General features: G+C 47.0%; 2 protein-coding genes across 4 annotated transcripts in view; one reads left to right on the top strand and one right to left on the bottom strand.

The window, feature by feature from the left end:
- Positions 1 to 2245: 2245 nt before the first annotated feature.
- Positions 2246 to 6065, bottom strand: LOC135389611 (uncharacterized). The gene is made up of 3 exons (XM_064619646.1): positions 5674 to 6065; positions 3293 to 5485; positions 2246 to 2963 (listed from the first exon to the last, which is right to left on the bottom strand). The coding sequence occupies exons 1-3, from the start codon at positions 6063 to 6065 to the stop codon at positions 2246 to 2248; spliced, it is 3303 nt and encodes a 1100-aa protein (XP_064475716.1).
- Positions 6066 to 16446: 10381 nt separating this feature from the next.
- Positions 16447 to 24164, top strand: part of LOC135388584 (CREB-regulated transcription coactivator 1-like) — an 80864-nt gene continuing 73146 nt past the window's right edge. For 2 of the 3 annotated variants that reach the window (XM_064618207.1, XM_064618206.1), the window contains exons 1-4: positions 16448 to 16596; positions 22789 to 22860; positions 23406 to 23522; positions 23688 to 23816. In XM_064618207.1, the coding sequence (XP_064474277.1) occupies positions 16486 to 16596; positions 22789 to 22860; positions 23406 to 23522; positions 23688 to 23816 (429 nt within the window). In that variant the 5' untranslated portion in view covers positions 16448 to 16485. Of the gene's footprint in view, positions 16597 to 22788; positions 22861 to 23405; positions 23523 to 23687; positions 23817 to 24164 lie in introns of all 3 variants that reach the window. The other variant, XM_064618208.1, reaches the window with a different exon arrangement.

Genomic DNA, 24164 nt, shown 5'->3' with positions numbered 1-24164 from the left:
AAGATATTCCGACCATTTCAGGACGTCCTCTGGACATTGGTGGTTGTGTGGTACGCGAACAGAACTCTCAAATTTGTGGAAGCTCGTGAGACAACCTACCCAAGTGAAAAAACGTGCTTGGCAAAAGGTCGGCTGAGAGGAGTTGGCCAACTAAGCCAACCTTGGCCCATGGTAAGACAACATGGTTGGGCCGAGCTTGGGGATTAACAATGGCCTGAGACTGGCCATTCCTTGGTCACCAACATAGGGCCAACCTTTCAGGCCAACCTGGCAAACGCTGACCCATATACGGCCCTATCACGGCCCAGTGAGAAATTTTGCATAACAACGCTACCTCCCAGCGGCGAAAGCAATATTGGCGAAAGACTGGGCCGACGTCTGCTTCCAACCTAAAAGTTGTCGGGCCAAGCTTTCAAAAAAAGCTTAAGCCAAGGTTGGGGATTGACAATGGCCTCACTCGGGCCGACTTAGCCGGCACAAGCTCGGGTCAATGTAGAGGGCCGACCTGACAGATGTAGGGCCGATGTCTGGCCAATAAGGAAGCAAGCTTGGGTACTGATTGGGTAAACGTGGGCCCGAATGGCCCATGGAACAACACCTGTGCATGGGCCAACCACGGCCCGTTCCAAAAAAATGCATGACCCAACTGACTCAATTGTCTCGCGGCGTAGGGTAACGGCGTAGGTGGAGAATCGTAAAAGCTCGCAATATGCCCGAGATCACTAGAATCAAACAGGTCAGTATAAAGAAAAGAAATTGCAACTTTCCTGAGGAAGAACAGCAGATACTATACATAGATTTGTCTCGCGAGCTTCCACAAATTTGAGAGTCCTGCTCGCGTGTGAGTCAAAATGAAGGGTGAGGTGTGTAAGTTAAATTTGATGCGTACACAAACAACACTGAAATGAGGAATCGCTTGTCGTATTAGCTCACCATGAAGATAACGTCTCTGTTTCTTACTGCTTTTGGTTTTAGACAATCACTTGGCCAATCAAAAGTTGAACTTATGCAGTGCTACACCATTCCGCGTTTCCCTCTCCCCGTGGCAACATACTGAGATTGAACCAAGCTTGGCAAGAGCTTGGCTGGCCAACCCAGCCGTGCTTGGCAAGTGCTTGGCAAACGAGCTCGATACAGAGTTTTCTTGCTACAGATCTGTCCTGGCCGACGGCTTGCCAAACCTCGCTCTGCCTATCACAATGCAACATATAGAGGACGTTAGAGGACACTTTCTCTTTTTTCATATGGCGTATATGACTCTTCTGTGACAGTTTCAACGACTACAACAGAGTCTACGTGACTGTCTCAATCTTAGGTAGTATGTGCACTCCCGAGAACTGATTCAAATCGTCATAAAGAGACATCATTGGCCACTTACCTTGGTACTACGTGAAGATGAGTTCGGTAACCGACTGACGGCAAGCTACGGTGGCGTCCCGTCGGCACGGGCTGTTGGCCCAACGTCATTGGCCAGGTCCTTGCTGACGTAGTTGACAGTTAACATTGCCCAGACTTTAGAACATGACTGGCTGGCCGACTTAGTTGGCTGCCAACTGGTCCACGACTTTCTGCCGAGAGTCGGCCGTCGGCCAATTTCAATTGGGGCCCAAGTGAAAAAAACGTGCTTGGCCCAAGGTCGGCTGAGAGGAGTTGGCCAACTAAGCCAACCTTGGCCCAAGCTAAGACAACATGGTTGAGCCGAGCTTGGGGATTGACAATGGCCTGAGACTGGCCATCCATTGGCCACCAACATAGGGCCAACCTTTCTGGCCAACCTGGCCAACGCTGACCCATATGTGGCCCTATTACGGCCCAGTGAGAAATTTTGCGTGACAACGCTACGTCCCAGCGGGAAAAGCAATATTGGCGAAACACTGGGCCGACGTCTGCTTCCAACCTAAAAGTTGTCGGGCCATCAAGCTTATGGGAAATATGGGTTAAAGCCTCCCGGTCAACTTCAACCCTTCCGTGGGTGCTCTAATAGCCAAAAGCCGTTCCCTATTGTCAAACAAGAATGACTCGGACACAAGAGATGTGACTTACATGGTTTAATCTCTGCCGCCAAAGCACACAACTATCTACAACGACCGTCACAGCCCGATTGTCCCTGTCCCGTTGTTTTCCCCCGCGTCCCTTCTCCTCCTGGGGTCCTCCCTTGACCTTGGGGACTTGCGGTCGCCCAAGGCCAATCCGGAGTGCTAGCCTCCTACGAGGGTGCCAGGGAGGACCCCCCACCTCCCCCCACCTAAGGCCCGGTCTTGGGGTCCAGGAACTTGAGGAGATCTTCGTCCAGGGACGCAGGGCTCGGCGACGAGTCGACCGCCATACGGTCTTGGCCCGTAGTCACGGGCACGACTGCGGGATCAGCCGGCTGTGGCACTAGGATGGGCGCTGTCCCTCTGGGGTCCGTCCCGGCGATGAGGTCCGGGCGGAAGGCCCGGAGGATTTCGACGGCGGCTGCGACAGCCAGGTCTGCGGTGACCGCAGCAGGTGCCACAGGCCTCTCAGGTGCGGGTGCTGCCGGCGTGGCGTCCGGGGTACTCTGCGTGGCTCCAGCGAGGGCAGCGACGGCGCTAGCGTGGCGGGGACCTCTGACGTGTGTAGGCCGGTCGATGACCAGGCCCCCGCACGTGGTGCACAGACGCGCAGCCTCCTCGTCGCTGTAGACCGCGGCCGGCTCGCTGGGGTAGCGGTCTTGAAGAGTCATCCCCCGGAAGGTGGCAGCCACGCTGTCCGGATCTGCACCCCTTAGTGGCCTGGGCTGGTGGCGCCACCGCGTGTGGGACACGAAGCTGGCTGTCGTATCCCCAACCTGCGCCGTCCAAGTTGCTGCCGACCGGCGCTGAGGAGTAGCGGGCTGAACTGGTCGCTCCAGCACCCGTCGGTCCCATGCGCTGCCCCGCCTACTCCCGGAACGGGAGCGGGGGGCACCATCCTTTGGTCGTGGTCTGCTGCCTAGAAACCTGCAAGCAGTTGTGCGGAAGCACGGCACGGTTAACGAACGCGCAAATTGTATGCATGCGACCGCTGTCCTGCTTCTCGTGCTCCGCCGCGGGTGGAACAAACCGTCCTGGCACGCCGCCTCGGGTGTGAACCCCCCGAGTTTTGTTTCGGCTCTCTGGAAGCATCGCCGCCCTCAGAGTCAACCCCCTGATCGCGTTCATGGTAGCGCTTTAAATCACCAACATGAACGGGACCAGCCTCCTCCCCCGTTTCCACACGGCGGATTCGATATGTCAGGCGGGATACCCGGGATACTACCCGAAATGGCCCCTCCCAACGCTGAGCCAACGATGCTGCAAAACCCATCGCAGCATTGCTCAGTGGATGCGTTCGCCTTAGGACCAAATCCCCGACTTCGTACGACAGGGCACGATGCCCCTTATCGTACTGAAGCGCCTGATCAGTGCGAGCGATGTCTAGGCTCTCTCTTGCGCAAGTCACCGCGTCCGAGAGCCGACTACGCAACTCGCTCGCGTACTTCGACAGGCTACGAGCAATCGGCGTGGTCTGTCTCAGCACGTTCTCCATCGGAAAACTAATGTCTTTCCCGAAGTTCAGGTACGCAGGAGAAAACCCTGTCGACCTATTCACCGTCGTCCTGGTTGCAAAGCCCAACTCAGGTAGACGCTCATCCCAATCCTTATGCTTGTCGGTTAACGCCACCAACATGCTCTTAAGGTTGCGGTTCACCCTTTCCGTGATATTCGCCTGGGGATGATATGGAGTCGTTCTCTTGTGCCGGATCCCTAGGGCCGCACAGGAGTCGACGAACACCCTACCTGTGAAGTAGGAAGCATTATCAGTAATCAGCTGGGACGGAAACCCGAACCGTGAGAATGTCTCAAGCAGCCGGTCCCATATTCGTTCCGACACCAGCTTCCTAAGCGGGAATAGCTCCACCCACTTAGAGAAATGATCAGTGACCACCAACAGGTACTGGTTCCCGCGTGGACTTCTCGGAAATGGTCCCATCACGTCACACGCTACGATATGCCAAGGGTAGCTACTAACTACCGGTTGCAACATGCCAGGAGGCTTACCACCTCGAGGCTTAGCCTTCTGACATACCAGGCAGCTACGGGTAAAGCGCATAACATCCTGCCTCATACCCGGCCAAGTCACAACACGACATAACTTATGATAAGTCTTGCTGCCGCTGCCGTGACCCGCCAGAGCTGAGTCATGGAAGTACCGCATAAATACCTTTCGCAGTCTCCTTGGAACCACCACCCTGAAAGGGGAAACACTCTCGTCCTCCTCGTCCAAGCCGGGTACGTATCGCAGCAAGAGCCCGTCATCACTCAACAAGTATGAGTCCAAGCAGCCATCAAAATCCCTGTCAACGTTCCCGGTGTCAGCTGCACTATTGTCCGCCAGCTTTCCAGACACCCGTTGACATAACCCGTCTGATTTCTGTGCCTCTAAGAGCTCTTCCCTGCTTACGACCGTTCCCCAAGCCGAGGAGTTACCCGCGGGATTCGAACCAATCGCCGCCACGAGATGTCCCCTCTCGGTCTGGCTTCTACAACCATTCCGGAGACTTACACACTTACCTGTGTTACCAGTCTCTCTTTCACCCTCCTCGCTTACCGCAAGAGAGTCTGCTCGGCCCCCATGTACGGACTGTACGACCGGGCCAGCATCATACTCATCTCTGGGCATAGCTCTGCCCTCCCACTCGGATTCCTTCTGTGCATCAGAACAGCGGGAACCCAGTGGCGCACGAGACAATGCATCAGCCACCTTGTTCGTGCTACCCTTCAGGTACTGTACCTGATACGAATAACCCTGGAGCGCTAACGCCCAGCGTGCTAACCTGCCAGCCGGTTTCTTCAACCGCTGCAGCCATGCGAGTGCCTGGTGGTCCGTCTGAATGGTGAAAGTCGTCCCATCCAGATACATGTCAAACTTTTTCAATCCGAACATCACCGCCAAGCACTCCTTCTCCGTAACGGAATAATTCCCTTCCGCCGGGGTGAGTGTACGACTTGCAAAAGCGACAGGGCATAAATCTCCCTCATGCTCTTGCAGTAACACTGCTCCAACCCCGTAACCACTCGCGTCCGTCTGCATCACGAACGGCTTGTTCAAGTCCGGCAGCCACAATCTAGCTGTATCCGCTATTGCTTGTGTTAAAGAGGAAAATGCCTCCTCCTGCCTAGGACCCCAAGACCACTGCATATTCTTCCGCAGCAGCTCGTAAAGTGGCTTAGCCAGAGTTGCACATCGCGGAATGAACTGGCGATAAAAGCCAACCATTCCTAAGAACCTCTGCAAGCTCTTGATGTCATGCGGACGAGGATAATCGATTATAGCTCTCAACTTTTCCTCGTTCGGACTCAGTGTGCCACGATCCACTACAAACCCTAGGAGATCCACCTTAGGGGATGCAATCTGAACCTTCTCCGGATTAATTGTCAACCCGGCGTCCCTCATTCTACTCAGAACAGTACGCAAGTGAATGAGGTGCTCCCTGAACGACCTAGAAAATACCACCACATCGTCCATGTAAGCCATGGCATAATTGAACTTCGCGTCACCCGCATCGCGTAATCGGGGGGCAAAAACTCCTCCTCGAATCGCTGCCTGAAGTCTGCCATCGAACTGAACGGCTTCTGCAGCCTTCTCCAGCGCGCGGCATCCCCCACCAGTGCTACCGGCACTACCTGCCTTAACACTGTATCATCGGGCGCTTTGGACGCTGTCTGATAGGTCTCAAGTTCCAACAGGAAGTCTGTGACCGACTTCCCGTCAGAATAGCCCGAGTATGTAGGGACAGCCATACTCGGATGGAGCCTCGGGGGAAAAGAGGAATGCGAGCTCGTTTGCACCACATTCATCTGTTGTGTCAGCGCGGCAACAAGGTTTGTCACCTGCAGCAAGACGTTAGCGGTATCTGCCGCCATCGTCTGGGGAGGAAGAGGCTGCGAATTTTCAACAGCTCTTGCGCTAGTTCCGGCGATGGCGCCGTCCCCGCTTTGTTCTCCCGCGACCTCGGGGTCAACCCGATTATCGCCTGCCGCTGCATCGTCACGGTCACCGGTGGACCGTGTACATACCATCTCGCAAGTGATTAACACCCGCGAACCCCCAAAATCCTATCAGGGCCCCCAAAAGGTGCGATCGGAGCCACTCCTGGATGACAAACAAAGGAACGGCCAAAACGTTGGGCGCCAAATATGGGAAATATGGGTTAAAGCCTCCCGGTCAACTTCAACCCTTCCGTGGGTGCTCTAATAGCCAAAAGCCGTTCCCTATTGTCAAACAAGAATGACTCGGACACAAGAGATGTGACTTACATGGTTTAATCTCTGCCGCCAAAGCACACAACTATCTACAACGACCGTCACAGCCCGATTGTCCCTGTCCCGTTGTTTTCCCCCGCGTCCCTTCTCCTCCTGGGGTCCTCCCTTGACCTTGGGGACTTGCGGTCGCCCAAGGCCAATCCGGAGTGCTAGCCTCCTACGAGGGTGCCAGGGAGGACCCCACAAGCTTGCAAAAAAAGCTTGGGCCAAGGTTGGGGATTAACAATGGCCTCACTCGGGCCGACTTAGCCGGCACAAGCTCGGGCCAATGTAGAGGGCCGACCTGACAGGTGTAGGGCCGATGTCTGGCCAATAAGGAACCAAGCTTGGGTACTGACTGAGTAAACGTGGGCCCTATAATGGCCCATGGAACAACACCTGTGCATGGGCCAACCACGGCCAGTTGCAAAAAAATGCATGACCCAACTACTAAGCAGCGCGCCACAACATGCAGCTTTGGCTGCCCGCCAAGGAGAAAAACAACGTCGGCAAAATGCCGGGCCGACGTGTGCTTCCCATTTAAAAGTTGGTTGGGCCAAGCTTTGCAATAGCTAGGCTGGCCTACTCGGCCTTGGTCGGTGCATGATCGGATAAAAAGCTTGTCTGTTCACACGGATCTGTACCTTGGCCAATGACTTGCCAAGCATTGGCAAGCCTGCATTGTGTTAAGTTAGGCCAAAGCAGTCCTGTGGCGTCGCTCGTATTCATACTCAATTGTCTCGCGGCGTAGGGTAACGGCGTAGGGGGAGAATCGTAAAAGCTCGCAATATGCCAGAGATCACTAGATCAAACAGGTCAGTATAAAGAAAAGAAATTGCATTTATTTCCTGAGGAAGAACAGCAGATACTATACATAGGTTTGTCTCGCGAGTTTCCACAAATTCCAGAGTCCTGCTTGCGTGTGTGTCAAAATGAAGGGTGAGGTGTCTAAGTTTAATTTGATGCGTACACAAACAACACTGAAATGAGGAATTGCTTGTCGTATTAGCTCACCATGAAGATAATGCCTGTGTTTCTTACTGCTTTTGGTTTGAGACAATCACTTGGCCAATCGAAAGTTGAACTTATGCAGTGCTACACCATTTCACGTTTCCCTCTCCCTGAGGCAACATACCGAAACTGAACCAAGCTTGGCAAGAGCTTGGCCAACGAGCTCGTTTCTTGGTACAGATCTGCCCCCTCGCCGACGGCTTGCCAAACCTCGCTCTGCCTATCACTATGCAACATTGCGCCAACATTGGCTGGCCGAAAGAGTCGTTGGCTAACTGTCATCCGACTTTTTGAGAACGGTCAAATCGTATTTTCTTTCTTTTTGTTTCGAGTAGTAGCTGCATTGTTTTCGGGTTTGTTTGCAGCCTAGGGCCGACATTGGCCCGTCTTTATTATGCCGAACTCTCAATAGCATGCCCGCTACACGTCGCACAACGTTCTCAGCCGAACGTCGTTGATCACCAACCACCACAGTGAGCGACATCAGACCGATGTTGGTCCAAGTTGCAGTGGCCGACTTAGTCGCTTGCCGACCAAAACCGACCACTGGCCGATGGTTGGCAGTCGTCAATTTCCACTTGGGCTGTACTTCGTTATTTGTACATTAAATATACATGTCACAACATGCCATATGGCATGTTGTGGCATTCAGCTGATGCTGAATAAAGCCCCAATCAATTTTTGCAAGGGAAGTATTGTTTTATAACGTATAGATACCATTTTCGCAACTGTTCGCAAGGCGAGGATTTTTCACGCAAAATGCGGTTTATAAAACCTGTCTAACATGTCTAAAAGTTAACAGTAGTCACGTGTTGCGTTTCAACAATTTTAGGCGACATCACAATTACAGAATTCGAAACCAATACCAATTTCTGACTTGTATGCGTGCCGTGAGTTAGAGGGCCCTTTCTCTTTTTTCATATGGCGTATATGGCTCTTCAGTGACAGTTTCAACGACTACAACAGAGTCTACGTGACTGTCTCAATCTTAGGTAATATGTGCACCCCCGAGAGCTGATTGAAATCGTCATAAAGAGACATCATTGGCCACTTACCTTGGTACTACGTGAAGATGAGTTCGGTAACCGACTGACGGCAAGCTACGGTGGCGTCCCATCGGCACGGACTGTTGGCCCAACGTCATTGGCCAGGTCCTCGCCGACGTAGTTGGCAGTTAACGATGGCCAGACGTTAGAACATGACTGGCTGGTCGACTTAGTTGGCTGCCAACTGGTCCCCGACTTTCTGCCGACAGTCGGCCGTCGGCCAATTTCAATTGGGTATTTGCCGACGGAAAAGGTAGCTAACCTACACGTACGCCTCCCATAGGAAGACCGAAAGTCAGGTCGCCTTGCAATGTTTGGGCCACCATCCAGTACAGTGAAGCAAACACGACGTAGGTGTCCCCGACTTCCACAGTTCCAGCAAGTAAGCGGCTGCACAGCATCGATGTCCCATATCGACGTGTCTGGAGCATATGGCCACTCGGATCTTGCACCTCGCTGTGCACAGCACGAGCTAGAGACTGAGATGTACTGGCTGCGCGCTTAGCTGCGTCCACGTCCAATGCATGTGCCGCTCGTAGGGTAGTCCAGCTGGACGATTTGCTGAACATGTGTGTCGGCTCAATCTAGTCCGCCACAGCAACGGTGTCGACCACGTCATGGGTGCAATCAGTAAAAACTTGAGGATGAAAAAGGTATGGCTGATGGCGGTCGCCGAAGCGCAGCTCGCGGGCCGCTGTCAGCTGTGGGAGGCTTCGTCGCTCTGTGAGCGACAGCGCTTGGAGAACTGAGAGTGTCGGTCTTCGCAATGAAGTCACAAGATGGCGAACTTTTTGTTCGTCCGTCCATTCATTAGCGTGGGCCACGACGTCGAACTGCAGCAAGTAGGTGGCCCAAGGATTTTGACCCTCGAATGTGGCAGGCTTATCAGCCGAAGTGATTGTAGTCGAGATGTGCCCACGAAGATGGCGCGGCCGTGGCGCGTCATTGTTTTTCTGAGCCATCGCCATTGGGGATCAAAGGCTGGTGAATTCCGACTGAGACAAGTTTAGTAACGTCGGGACTTGAATTCGCATCTGCTCAGGCACATGTGTTCCTGCAGCAGTGATGGAAGCTCTTCCCGAGTGAGAAGTCCCGCCGTGTCCGTGTCGTCGTCAGAAAAATATTTAGGGAGGGGTTCTATGGGGACTTTACAATGGGGGAGGAGGATTTCCCCCCGTCTCTGACAAATGTGGGCACCGTTCCCTGTGAAGTCGGTCCAGGACGCACGATCCCCTGCGATAGTCGTGACGTATTACTTGGCTGAGCACGGCCGACTACGGCAAGCAGTCCTATCACCACCGCCAGCGTTATATGGAAGATCTTTCACGGCACAACACAGCCCTTCGTTAGCTTGATGAGCAGACAAACAAGTATGTATAGCGACCTCCCAGAGATTTGGCCGATTCAAGCAGTCCCAAGGACATCCATGCGCCTGCCAGATTCCTACTGTTTTCACATCCCAGAACCGTCGCATAGACCTCTAGGTTGTATATTTGGATGTTCAGGGGATATCTTTAAATCTATGCTATTTTTGTGTTGAATCAATTTGCACTAATTAAACAAAAAGGAAATCTACTTTTGGCGGCACACGCCACTTGGGGAGGGGTGCCCAGCGACCTCTCGCCCATAATCCAAGACACGACGCACCAATGCAGACGGATTTCAAGAGACACCATATCGAGCATATACTGATATACAAATTGCCACTAAGTGTCACGTGTCTAGATGTCTCCGCAAAATAACGCTCGCTTTGGTCCTTTGCCAGACAACACTACGAATCCGAAACACATCGCGGGGACGTCAATCGGGGGACGTTGGGGACATCCCTGGGACGTCCGAATTCAATCCCCCAGAAATCCCAAAAACGTGCGAATGCAACACCGAAGTACATCACAGAGGCGTTCAGCGGACGTACCTGCGCGATGCCGTTCGGACGTGTTTCAGCTCTCCATGGGACATATGCCGGGAAGCTCCTCCCACTTCGTTTTCTTCTTCTTTTTTTCTGTGTGTGTCTTCATCCATTACAGGGTGATTTCACGCCGAATCAGACAGGGTGGTCCGGTCGACCTCTCTAATTTTTTCTTTACAAACATATACATTAAAGCCTCCTCCCTATGAGGTATATTGGCGCTGAAAATAGTTGAAAATAATTGATGATTATTTTTTAATGAATTATCATTCAGATTTGGGCATTTCGACAATTGCGCTTCCTACGAAGTTTGACGCACCGTATCTTCATAACTATTCAACATATTCAGCTGACGTTTTTTTTTTTTTTTTCACATATTGTCAGGGGTGGATAGCATTGCGTCCTAACTTCTGAGGATTCTAAGGTTTGCCTTTGAGGAGATAAAAAGTCGCAAAGTTGTCTCATTTGTAAAATATGGTACGTTTTGGGAACCTCACTAGTCGTCTCCCAGTTGTGATCCCTTAAAGTAATCTGCACCGAAAAGAAATCGAATGCCCGAATCGAAGAATCTCGAAATGCCCTTTCATCTTATAGCGAGTACATCGTATTGTGATTTGGGGCAACATGCCCAACAGTCTTTTTGTGAGGGGTGTCTACCGAAAATGCCTAAATTCGACAGCGCGCATCCCACATATTCCCACTCGTGACATGGTTCATTTTACTCACAAACGTTCTTCATGACGACTCAAAACGTAAAAAAATGCTTCAGAGATCGTCGAAGTTACGTTGCGAATGACATTGAAAGTAATATGAAAGTTGTCACGAGTGGGGATGTATGGGATGCGCGCTGTCGAGTTTACGCATTTTCGGTAGACACCTCTCACAAAAAGACTGTTGGTGCATTGGCCCAAATCACAATACGATGTACTCGATATGAGAAGAAAGGGCATTTCGAGACGAGCACAATGATGTAGATTACTTTCGAGTATCACAATTCAGAGACGACTAGTGAGGTTCCAAAACGTACCATATTTCACAAATGTGGCAACTTTGCGATTTTTTATCTCCGCAAAGGTAAACCTTAGAATCTTCAGAACTTCGGATGCAATGCTACCCACCCCTGACAATATGTAAAAAAATGCGCTGAATATGTTGAATAGTTATGAAGATACGCGGTGTCAAACTTCGTATAGGAAGCGCAGTGCTCAAAATGCCCACATCTGAATCATAAGTCAGTAAAAAATAACCACCAATTATTTTCAACTACTTTCAGTGCCAATCTGCCTCCTAGGGACAAGGCTTCAATACATGTTTGAAAGAAAAAAAATTGGAGAGGTCGACCGGACCACCCTGCCTGATTCGGCATGAAATCACCCTACAGCGCTTTACAGCAAAAAGACGAAAGCTCCCTAAATGCACTTTGCGTTGGTTACCCAGCCTGACCCTGAACTTGTGCGAGATATTTGGCGGCAGTAGCTTGCTTAGTCATTTAGAAAATACATATCAGATCTGTAAGCCACCTTCTATGCCCATTCTGCACTTCAGCAATCATTGAGTACAATTCTGCACTGTATATAATTAACCTTCAATTATATTGCACAACAAATCTAAAAAATACATAAAGATTTATTCAGTTCCAATATACATATACCTCCACCAGTAAAACAGGGGGCTGTTGCTATATTGTGGTAGTACTTTGCAAAGTAGTTTCATTCAAAACTGAATGCACGTTTCTGCATAGATGAAATGTGTACCATTTTACAATAAATGGCAATACCTTCCATCTCCTATCTGCTCTACTCCAGAAGCAGCACGGGGAGTTCGTAGCAGGTACTCGCACACACTGGAACCTCAGAAAGACTGGGAACCGTCCGTAATACATTCAAAAGTTTAGTTAAGTCCAAATGTGTAACGGTCAATTCGAGCGTCCAGGCTTTCAGTTGTTCTTCGAAGCTTGGCAGCGAAGAAACGCTAGCTATCGCACAACTTTCTTCGCTCTCACATGCACCAAGAAAAAAACGCGTTGTATTCCTTTGATTTGAAGTGGCCAGTGTCCAACAATGCAACAGTGTACAACGTAACGTATAGCAAAGGACTCAACATATACACTTACTGCACATTGCTGGAACTTGCTGCACTTGCACGTTGCTGGAACACAACCTCATGAGTCAGCTCTCCGGTTCAAACGACTGGCGCGGAGTTGGCGGAGTTAGCAGCGTCTGCCTTGCATACATACATTTGCACAGCTCCACATAGATGGCACTACCACCACCGCTTCCCTCTCTTTCACAGCCCCTCCTCCGACAACCATTCCTGTACTCCCGTTTACGTGCCTCTGGGGCCGCGTGTAGGATGTCTTACAAACGCACGTCCGATGGATGTGCTGTGAATGTCCCCGGTGGAACAAAGGACGTAAGGACGTTTTTGGGACGTCTCTGCGACGATACGTGTTGTCTGGGAATTCTTTTTACATCTACCAGATGTCCCAGGGATATAGAAAGCAAGAGAGTTTTGGATGTCACGTTGTGGACGTACAAGTAACGTCGGATTGACGTCGCTGACACGACGTGTGCCACCCAAGAACACTCGCGATCCTCAGGACGTCCTCAAAGTGTCATCGCGTCCTCGTCCGTGATGGAATGTCCGGAGGAGATCCGGAGAGTGTCATCATGGGATCTTCCAGTGATAGTCATTTGCGTACATCCTGCGGCCGCCAGCCGGAGGACATATATAGGAGAAGTAAATTAGTTTAATAATGCGATGTGCATTTCTATGCGCCCATTAATTAGTGTTTCGGTTTGTTTGACATAACCAAATTCAACCAAATCAGCAGTGATCATTTATAAACTACAAAAATACTACAGAGAAAATACAAAAAATACAGTGGTAAAATACAAATTGAATATTTTCAACGGATACTCCATGCACTGGGTTCAATGTGCGATAAAATACAGCTTGCTAGACCTTTCATTGTGATCTTGTTGCCATGAACATCCGTGCAACGTCCCTGATGGGATGCTGCACGGAGCATTTCCGTGGAAGATACAGAAAAGTGATGGCATATTACAGCGCGTGCTTGACTTTCGGTGGATGTTCTAAATCAACTAAGTAGGAAACACGGACGTTACCTTGGTTGTATCCTTATCATTTGTGTCACTGGTGTGTTGCTTATACATGAAATTGAATTAAACTTAGGTACCTCACCCTTGGTTTTTACTGCGATGCTAGGAGGACTCTCGCACATGCGGTAGTTTGCAAGATAAGCAATATATAGTATATGTTTTATCTGCGAATGGAAATGCCACTGTTGGATATTCCTTTCAAAGTCAGCTGTCTTTAGTGTTACACTTAGTGGCACATGGCCTTTTATATTCTTTTTGCTTTTTATACCACGGTACCCATTGTTCGTCATCGAAAAACAATAAAACATGAGAGACGGAAAATGACAAGCTGATGGCCGAGGTTGAAAACTGCAAGAGAGAGAGTCCGTTTCCACTGTAAACGTCGGCACACTTCTAGAAGTGAGAAATGAAAGCAGATTTACTGGAGGATTTTACATGATCCTTACTGCTCCTGAGAGTATCCCAGTCTTGTCCCCAGGTGTTGTCCCTAGGACCATCTCTAGAGTCTCATTCTAACACTTTTCTAACAAATTGAGGATCATGTGGGGATATTCCCAGGATGTCACTGCTGTCCCGCAATGACATCCTCAGGATGAGTGAGGGATGTCAGCGTGTTCTTGGGGGTACCTTTGTGGGGCGTACCTGGGATCTTTCTAGTTTACTGGGTAGGGTTTTCATCAAAAGGGTCAAACCGTGTACGTTTTCTACCGTTCTTGCAGGGTTTTTATTTCGAGCCCAAAACTCGAAAAACACATCCATCCCTGTGTGTTTGTGTCTGATTCTAGAACACTGAACACAATTCCCATAGTGATAAATAGATAAAAAGCAACTGAGCTGGTGGCACATTCCATGACGTGCGCATCCCTTTGTGTTCCCTAGTCTCGGAGGTTTTCGTCATGAACAATTTCCGATTCCTAAACTGCCCAGATCAAAAACAGACGGGTGGCAGGCATACCACCAAAGGCACATCTGTAGAACGCGGTATGTCCATTATAACCTTCGCTTTTATTTAGACATGAAGGCACTCAAGGTACTGTGTGTCTACCTAAAAGAAAGCGGTATACAGGGTGCCCCAGAAAACGTGTCATTTAATTATAATAAAAAAATTACACCACCTAGAGTCATGCGGTCAATGGCATTTGTTCTTACTGGGTTTTTGCCACCTCCTCATGTGAATATCGTGTAACGTAAGTTTAATTATGTAAATTTTTGCGAGCTTAAGTAGGAAATTTGCCTAGTAAAGGTTACTTTTACCCCACCAATGTGAAGAGCGTGTCTAATTTAGTCAAATTAATGATAATTGACAGGGGTATTCAGGAGCTATCCCATCGGAAAAAATAGCCGAACATCATGCTCTGCGGAGGTCGCACAGAATAGCGCACGATGAAGTTTTCAGCGCAATCTTTGTCAGTCCGACGAAAGGAGGTTGGAAACCCAGCCCTCCCCGACATCGCAGAAAGAGATAAAACAGGAACGGCTTATCACGTCCGACTTTCGCTGGGATAATGCTTTCCCTCTCCCAATTTTAGGAACTGTTTCTTTTTCTACTATCACTCTGTGGGCTGGCTTCGGAACCTCCTTTCGTCGCACTGAGAGCGATTGCGCTCAAAAAGTCATCGCGCGCTATGGTCCGGTGCTCCGAAAAACATGATATTCGGCTATTTTTTTCGATGGGATAGCTCGTGAATATCACTGTGAATTATCATGAATTTGAGTGAATTCGGCACGCTCTCATATTGGTGGGGTAAAAAAGTGACATTTACTTGGCAAATTTCCGAGTTCAGTTCGCAAATATTTACATAATTAAACTTGGAGTACATGACATTCACATTAGGAGGTGGCAAAAAGCTAATAAGAACAAATGCTGTTGACCGCATGATTCTAGGTGGCGTAGTTTTTTAATTAGAATTCAATGACACGTTTTCTGGGACACCCTCTATACAGCCGCTACTATAGCAGCCACATATCATAAACCTCAAAACCACCTAAATGAGATGGAGCTGCAGGCGCCCTAGCTTAGGGCAGCCACCCTGCTCCAAGTCCTTCCCCCTATCTTCTCTTTTTTAGCAGTTAATTACTACTGCTACTTTATTCAGAGAGCCCAAAATGTTGCGACCTACATGCTTCAGGTGCTAGTGAGTCCCCCGTAGGCATTTACCAGCTGCAGTGGAGCAGAAAACACGTGCTTCCAGCCAAGCTTGACTGTCGGGGTTGAAAATAAACAACAGTCAAGTTCCATCTGTGCACACCCTGATATCTACGCCCCCAAGCATAAAGAAAAGCTCTGTTTCCAAATGATCCAGTTTATCTTCTTTGTAATCGGAAAAATGTATGACTTCCAGAAGAAGAGAAAACTCTACTTAGTTCAACCTAGGCGTGTGACAATCCCTGGACAACGACGCTCCACATCAAGGCATTCCATTATAACCGATCAGAACTCTTGTACAGGGATATAAACACTTGTGCGGGCGCATCATCGTCTTGTATGCTGTACAGGGAGCTACGAATCAGCGGCAATCGCCTCGTCTGTTCCACTTGTCACCCACGTTCAGGCATTCCTCACAAAAGCATTTACGCACTAGCCTGCCTTTACGTATGTTTGTGCTCAAACGTCGCCATGCAAGTACTAGTTGATTTACGTAGTTTATCTGTCGAAAGTAGGCATGACGATCGAATTATGAGCATCACTCCCTGGGACTAAAAGCGGTAGAACAGTGCAGTTCATGCCCTCTGAAACACTTGCTTTGCATTCCCAAAACAAGCCAAATTAAAATGGTGCGCACAGGTCGCACTTGGCAGCCACAAAGGTAAGCACACTCATACGTGTAAAAGGAATAAGCTCAATAAATAAAAACAAAAAAGATGCTTGATGCTAGTCGTTTATATTCCCGCGAGGTGAAGACATGTCGATATCCAGTGAGAAAAAGCCATGGCAATACTGCGAGATACACAGAACGCATTCAAAACACCGTATCCGCATGGTATCAGAACTGCAATCTGCGATCACAATCTGTTTCGCAGCGAGTTTGCGATTTTAGCGCCCACTATCCCTGTAGCAGCTATTCATCTGGTGTCAAGAGTACGTCGTAGTAGCCGAGGCGCCAACCATCATGGCGAACCCAAGGAAATTTAGCGAAAAAATAGCTTTGCACAATCAAAAACAGGCCGAAGAGACGGCAGCCTTCGAGCAAATAATGCGAGAAGTTATCGGAGCTACCCGAGTAAGTGTTGTCGGGCACTTTGTTACGTCACACCTTCAGTGCAATTCTTCGCTAACAAAAATAAGATCAAACGGTCCGCGTCAACATCGTAACTCCTGTATACAAAACATCGCTATAAAAACTCGTTCATTTTCGGCAGCTGTTCGCTGGCATTCATTTAATATATCCTATTCGTGTTCTTTTACCGAATGATCGTCCTGTCCTTCGATGTCCAAGACATTTCCGTTGACTTCAATGCCACTGTATATTTTGATATGTGATTGCAGTCCGAGCCGTGTGTTTTCTTCGTGGTTTGCCTCTACCTTCTGTGTACTGACGTCGTGTTTTGTAGCGCCTAAATTTTATTCAGCTTTTAACTCTATTCGCGCGTGTGTGTTTGCTCGTTTCCCTTTCTACAAAAACAGATCAATACGATATGTGCTAGACTTGTGAACGGTTGCGTTGCACGGAGCTTTGCCTCACGTACGACGCCCGAAGTTCTCATAACACTAGTCGATTAACACGTTACGCACGCTGTCATTTTCTTGCAGCTGATGAACCGCCTTTTACCGCACGGTAAACATCAATAGTGCTGTGTCAAGGCACATGGCTCACGCAGGTGTTCTTCGTGTCCTGATGAATGGACCGAGTGAAATACAATTAAAAGTTAACGATAAGAAACATAACACGTTACTCATTGAGGGCACTCACACTAAAATATCATCATTGCGCCTTGTACGAGAGAGTCGCGCGTGCAACTGCAGACTCACGTGTAAACAAACCCCGTGCAATAATTGGTCGCTGTTCACAAGGTTAAATCGCGTGACTCTTGAATTTATTTCTATTCCAATTCCAATCACGTCAACGGACGGAAGAGGTATAACTGGAAGACGGTGTAAACAATCCATTATTTAACATAAACAGAGAAAACTTTGAGGCTCACTGGCGTTTTTCTGTTTGTTTTATATTTCTGAGCATTATCCCTGATGTAGGAGGAGCATGGTTACATTCATAACATTGAAACATTTGTTCCCAGTATTAGGTATATAAATTTTTTTGTGGACTGCCATTTTTTGTGCAAAAAATGAAAAATCCAGTGACATGTATGGGAACTTGTGTATAATGCGCTGCAGAAGAAAGAAGGATCACCTTTCTTTCCACTTCCATTTTGAGGTTGATGAAACAGCGCTGTGAAAATCAGCCAGATTTCTGGCTGCATATTAAGAGCAGACAAATTCAGTAGTTGTCTGTGGTGTACTTCTGTGGATTCTCACTCATTTCGCAGCTCACAAAAGTGGTGTGAGATACGGTATGGCCATTGTCACCTGCAGAAAACAAAACGTCAAATCATTCCGCCACATGTGTATTTAGAGAGAGGTATCGGTTTTGTAACCCAGGAGGTATTTTAAGGCATATGTTTCTCCATGCTTCAATAATGCTTCATTTGCATTGTGAAGCAGCAGTACAACAGCATTGCAGCTTTACACTAATGTTAGCTTAGATCGAAGGCACTGTTATCTCATACCCTGTCTTTCTTTATAGCTGCTTAGATTTTGCTTTATTCTGATGATATGGAGGCATGCAACCTAGGAAGCTTGATGCAAATGTGGAGCTGTCACATTAATATATTTCACAAACAAATAATGATATGTAAATGAGCTGCAAGGAAAATGCTTTATGATGTATGAGATCTGCACAGATGCAGTCTTGCTTCACTAAATGAAGTAATATAATGAACAAGATGTACATTGTGCCATTACTTGCATATTACTAATATTAGGAAACCACACTTTTCAAATTATGGCATTACTCAAAATCTCTCACTGTTTCAACTGAAATGTGTGTATTACGAATCCGATTATTCGATGTGCCCTGCCAAGTGACTCTGCTTAGGGCAAAGGGCAAGCAGACAAAAAGCCTGTATGCCAAACCCCGCTTATGCCTGTCTTTTTTCTTTCCTTTTTCTTTTTTCATATATATCAAAAGGCTGCCAAGGTGTTTGCCACCAAAGTTTGCTCGCTGGAATACTTTTTTAAGGTTCACCGCGGCACTCTCATGCTAGTGTCACTGTTGATGCACTTCCTGCTTTTATCAAACTGCCACTTATATCGAATTTTTCTCCAGTCTCATTGGCTTCTTTACAATGAGGGTTTACTGTAATAACATAGTATGAGGTTATGTTAGTGGCAAAATAGTAAGCCAGAAGATTTCACATAATCTTAAAGGAGCTCAGAAGGCCATCTCAAAAATTTTCTGTTCCAAACGCGTTGTGAAAGCAGGTAACTTAACTTGGTGATCAACACACAAATTTTCTCTGTATGCGATATTTGTCATAGAAAAAAAAAAAAAACACGCACGAACATCGCTGTGTGCATTCCTGCTTGACTTCAAACGAGGAGGAAGAGGAAGAAAAACGCCATCGGTGATGTCATTAGGGTTCAAAGTGGCAACCATGCTTTTATTGGGGTCAGCACTGCTCGGTTTTCTCTTTTCTTTTTGGTTGCTTTGTCTCTGCCGAGTGGTGAATAACGGAGGACTTTGAAGTGCCCGCTGAATATCAGCACTTCTTGCCACTTTGAGAGTGGGAAATTGGAACTCTGCAGAGATGCAGAATAATGAGCTTGTAGCTGTACGCCGTACGCCAGAGCCGTCGCGAGGCGAGTTTGTAACCGTCAGAAGCTCTGTAAACAAAGAAAAGAAAATGATGATTCGCACTGCTGAGATCGTAAATTCAAATTCTCTTCATTGCCGCTGTATACTGCACAGACAACCTGCCGGGACCTGCTGTTCAGCGCCCCCTCTGGCGAGGGCGCCCGGGGCGGCTTCCCCTCTCGCCTCCCCGTCACTACGGCTCTGCCGTAGGGTGATCTGCCTTATATGTCGGCAGGCGCAAACTTAACTGACGTTGTCTGTCGCCATGTGGTAACCAAACAGAAGGCGTCGGGACAACCTGGATGAAATAGACAACTGGCGTGTTTTTGTCGTCCACGTTTGTAGCCTGCATCGGCTAATTATTGTTGTTTAGCTCGATGATTACTAAGTTGACTATAAATTGTGGTGGTTGAACATGTTACGAGTAATTGCATTACTAGTAGCCAATTACTTCTTGAGTAATTTTGCGAGTAATCGATTAGTTTTCCGCAAGTGATTTTTCAAGTAGTCTGACTACAATTTTGAGTAATCTGTTACCAATTACATTTTTCAAGTAATGTGTACAAGTCTGTTTTTATGACATTGCTTTCCTCTGTTGGTCTTTGCAACAGTTAATGGTTGGTCAACAATTGATCTTAGGTCAACGTCTGCTGCCGCAACGTGCCGGCAGCATTGGGATAGATTTCACTAGATTATGTCTGACAGCATATCGGCAAGTACACACCTCCAGCTGAATGAGACATTAACTGAATGACTAACAAAGTTGCTAATCAAAGCGATGCGACGATCATTTTGAAGCATGAACGGAAGCAGCACTTAGTGTTGCGCCTTGTTTACACTCATTGCCGCCACACAATAGAACAACAGTAACAACCATCACGATAAGGAACGCAATAGAAAACACACACACAGACAAAACAGCATTCAACTGGGGGCAACCAAAGTTTATTTTCACAATCCACCTACTCCGGAAGGTCGTGCAAGATAGAAGCGAGCTTGAGCGGGGACAAGTTGACCGATTTTTGGCTAACGTTGTGGGGGACTTCTCAATGAGGGTGGCCTCCACAGTCTCACGGCCTAGCCTCGAACCATGCCTTGAACGGTATCTGTGGGCCAACGTTTGTTTACTGTATCTAATAAATGAAAGAAAAAGCTAAAAGAAACACTTCTTCTACCGCTGTGGTTTACGGCGCCGTTTCTGTTGAATGAATCACTTCGCATGGTGCTTTTTAATAGACTGGTTAAGGGATTGGCTCGAAAAAATGGGAGTGATTGAAATGCTTTCTGAGCTCCTTTAAAGGAGCAATGACGTGACATTTATCGATGGCTCAAAACCCTGTCTAATTTGTCAAGCTGTTCATCAGGAGCCACCATGCAAAATATTTTTGCTCTACGGTGGATTGGCCACTGCGCAATCAAATTTACAAAAACTGTCTGAGAAAGCAGGAGCAAACACTAGGCACAGGTGCTTCTCTGTGTATAAACTCTGTTACCACAATTTATATAACAAATATAATTGAGGGCATATATCAAATTGACACCACTCACCACTGTTGCACATCGCCGGGCGTCATATGTACATAAGCGGTGTTCCACTTCTGTACAACCCATTTGGGGAAATAAGGCAAGGATACTTTCCCCTTACAGGACATTGGCCGAACTGACCCCCTTTCAGCAGCTGCCCACCATTTGAAATGGGGGTGAAACCGTGCCGACCTATACAGTTTTAATCCGTATTCATCATGAATATAGATACGTTGTGTCACCGAGGTGTTCACAAATGGCATGAAATGAACAATACCATCAGCCGTACTGATGGTTCTTTATTCCATATTAAATTACACATGTACAAATCGTAAAACGATAGTGCGCAAATAGTTCCATAGGAGTCTCCACTCAAACTAAATGAAGATTTGTTTCTTGATTTCATCTTTACTCCAGCTGACTTGCCGCCCTTCAACAATGTTCATGCACTATACCTCTTGTACTGTTCACTACTAAGGCCTCCTCTCCAACATGTGCTCCTGAGAATACACAGAAATTGCCAAAAGCTAAACTCTTGAAAATCATTTTATGTGCTCTATGCATTAAACTGCACAAAACACCGCATGTTTGCTGACCTGCCCAGACAGGGATTCGGTCCTCTTTTGCGAGCAAACTGAACAAAAAATGCTGAGGCTTCCTGGAACTGGCTGTTCAGAGTTGTTCAGAGAGACTGGCTGTCAAATGGAGAACAGTCTTTACAGTTTGGTTGTGTTATTTGCCAAACATAACATGCCATTCACATGTTGAAAGAGGCCACAAACTGTGCTTTGTATTTGGTAGTGAAACTATTGATGTTTGAGCAAGGTGCAATGCAGAACTGTGAAAATTACTGGAGCTATAAAGCACATGGTTATATACCCATGCTTTTCAGTTCAGCTCCTGTGCTTAACTCTGCTCTGCAACATTGGACGTAATGTATGTCCTCAAATTGTTAATACCATTATATGCATAATCATTCTACACTGCAGAAAGAATAGCCTTCCCTATTGAAGGTTTCACACTTTTCTTGGAAAGCAGTGTTGCCGTAACATGAATATATTAATCTGATTTCAACTTTCAGTTATATTTCCTCAACATTTTTTTATTCTTTTAATCATTTGCAGTTTCCAACCTTGTAGGATGGATCTATTATCTAGAACTCGTTACAATCGATGTGTTTTAATTTAACGCATGAATACTAGTGTGAAAAGCGTGTGAATTTGATGCATGAAAATTATGTGTGAGAAACGGGACGAGTATTGTCCTAGAACATCAAGCCGTGAATGCCTCTTCTGATAGAGAAAATTATGGGGAGGTAGCACAACACTGTAAAAATCGTTGTTGTTTAAACCTCTACATAAATGTGCATGAGAATGTTGGATGTTTGGCAAAACTCATAAGAAAAGTGCCCCCCTTGCTGATTCGTTCTGGAAGTTCTGACGGCACATTTCTTACAAAAAAACTGATTTTTTTAGAAAGATAATAGACTATACAACAGTTGAAATCAGTTCAGTTCAGTTGAATTGATGGGAGAGACTACATGTCCTTAGAATAATGTTACAAAGATACACAGTAATATTGCAAGGTGGATATTGTTGAAGAAATGCCAGTATTCACAGGTAGCCCAAAACCAAATAGTTAATGATGTACGTGGTAATATATAAAGCTCTGAGTTGAACACAACTGTTATTAATACTATTCCATTTGCATTTCAAATTTCAAATATATTTGCACATTTCTTGTTACGGCTGATCCCAGTTGCCTCTGTTTGGGTTTCATTTCTTTTTTTTTTTAATGAGGAGCTGTCATTGGTCGGTGCCACAACTTCAGGGTGTTACATTATAACACTTAATGTACTGTCAATAATGAGAGGAGCATGCCCTCCAGTTTCATATAGTTTGTGCTAAAAAGTATTGCTGTTTATTTTAGCTTTTGTGCATGCATGCAAGTATGTATGGGGTGAGGTTCTGTTGTGTTAGTATTTTTGGTTAGTTGATTTTATGTTTGTTTATTGCCTTATTTTTCTTTCGTTGTCAGACAACCCAGGCCCCAGCAGATGCGAGAAACTGGCAGTGGCCTTATGAAACGTATCTTCCGCAATCTGCTAATGTAAGAGACTCTGCTTGACAGTGCACTTGCGGTTGCTATGGGAGTTACCCTGCAATTAAAAATGGATTCTCTGCTTGTTCTAACAATTAAGGAGTTTGGTAATTTATGTTCTACAATTACACATTTAAAGTACAATAAAATAAATCCTCCAAAACATGCAAACACATCTCCAATAGTCAATAGTTGCTTGCTTCCCATCATCTATACAAAGTGTTCTTGATGTTCTTTCTGTCTGTGTAAACTTACTGCATGGAGGAAAATTAAAGTTGTATGAGTTATGCGCACAACTGAATACTATACTTTCCAGCCTCCAATGGATATCTGTGCTTTGCATTAATTGTGATGCTGCTCATGACCCTGTGGTAACAGGGCATACTATGGCCCTCCACTGCCCCTGGAGTGTACTCTATTAATTACTAAAATCCTCCTTACTAGTCTCTTCGTTCAAACACTGCTGTTCAATCCCTTTGCAGTTGAGAAAAACAAAGAACAATAAAGATGTCTGTCTACAGAACATGAGGACAGTCTTTTTGCATTGGTTTCAGGGTGCATACACTGCAAAGCACCAGTTAAGCATCAACCAATCCTTGGGTACCTACAGGGGAGGATCTCTTCCCAACGTCAATCAAATGAGTGCCTCAGGAAGCAGTATAGACCTTCAGGTTTGTCTCTTCAAGAAAGTTGTTGTTTGTTTCCTTTTTGCAAAATGGCGTACATTCCATAGTAACAGTATTACACCCAGTACCATTACACCCATCAAGACACATTGTTTGGGAGTGCTGCCTTTGATGTCTTGAGTACAATAATGTGGTTAATGACCATTCCAGGGTGCACTGAATAATTTGGAAGACATGAAGCAAGGCCGGGAGAGTGTGCCTGAAAGGCCTCACAGCCGGGAACGTGGTAGACACGCTACTGCTCCGCACAGAAATCGTCAATTTCCTTTTGACAAAAGGGTATCCTTTACTGCACTTCTATTGCCACAGTTTTAGAAACCAAAGGTTTTACCAAGGTTGTACGAGAAAAAAAAACGGGAGTCATAAGGCTCAGTAGCCACAGTTCGGTAACATTTAGGAAGGTGCTGTTTAAAGCGGGTTCAGGCTCAGTTTTTCTTCAAAATAGGGTAAAGGTGGGAGGGCATCAAGTGAGGACTGACATTAACTACAAGCTTTATCACACTTGCGGTTGATGCACGCACATGTTCAATGTGAGCATGCTGCATGGGTTCGGCCATCGCCACAGCGAATATGCCATCCCATCCAGTGTGCATGAGCAGAAAGCTGTGTTTGTGCTAGAGCCTTGTT

The sequence above is a fragment of the Ornithodoros turicata genome, chromosome 3 (genome assembly GCF_037126465.1).
Source record: "Ornithodoros turicata isolate Travis chromosome 3, ASM3712646v1, whole genome shotgun sequence".
NCBI classification, from domain to species: Eukaryota; Metazoa; Arthropoda; class Arachnida; order Ixodida; family Argasidae; genus Ornithodoros; species Ornithodoros turicata.
The sequence above is the reverse complement of the archived record's forward strand: the minus strand, read 5'-3'. Positions and strand labels throughout refer to the sequence as shown.

Bases quoted from the DNA above. Each gene is read 5' to 3' on its own strand.
- LOC135389611 (XM_064619646.1), bottom strand. From the start codon at position 6,065: ATGGTATGTACACGGTCCACCGGTGACCGTGACGATGCAGCGGCAGGC. The intron at 5,486-5,673 runs GCAGGTAGTGCC...GGTATTTTCTAG, and splicing joins CCCGATGATACAGTGTTAAG to GTCGTTCAGGGAGCACCTCA. The intron at 2,964-3,292 runs GTTGGCTCAGCG...AACTGCTTGCAG, and splicing joins GCGATGGGTTTTGCAGCATC to GTTTCTAGGCAGCAGACCAC.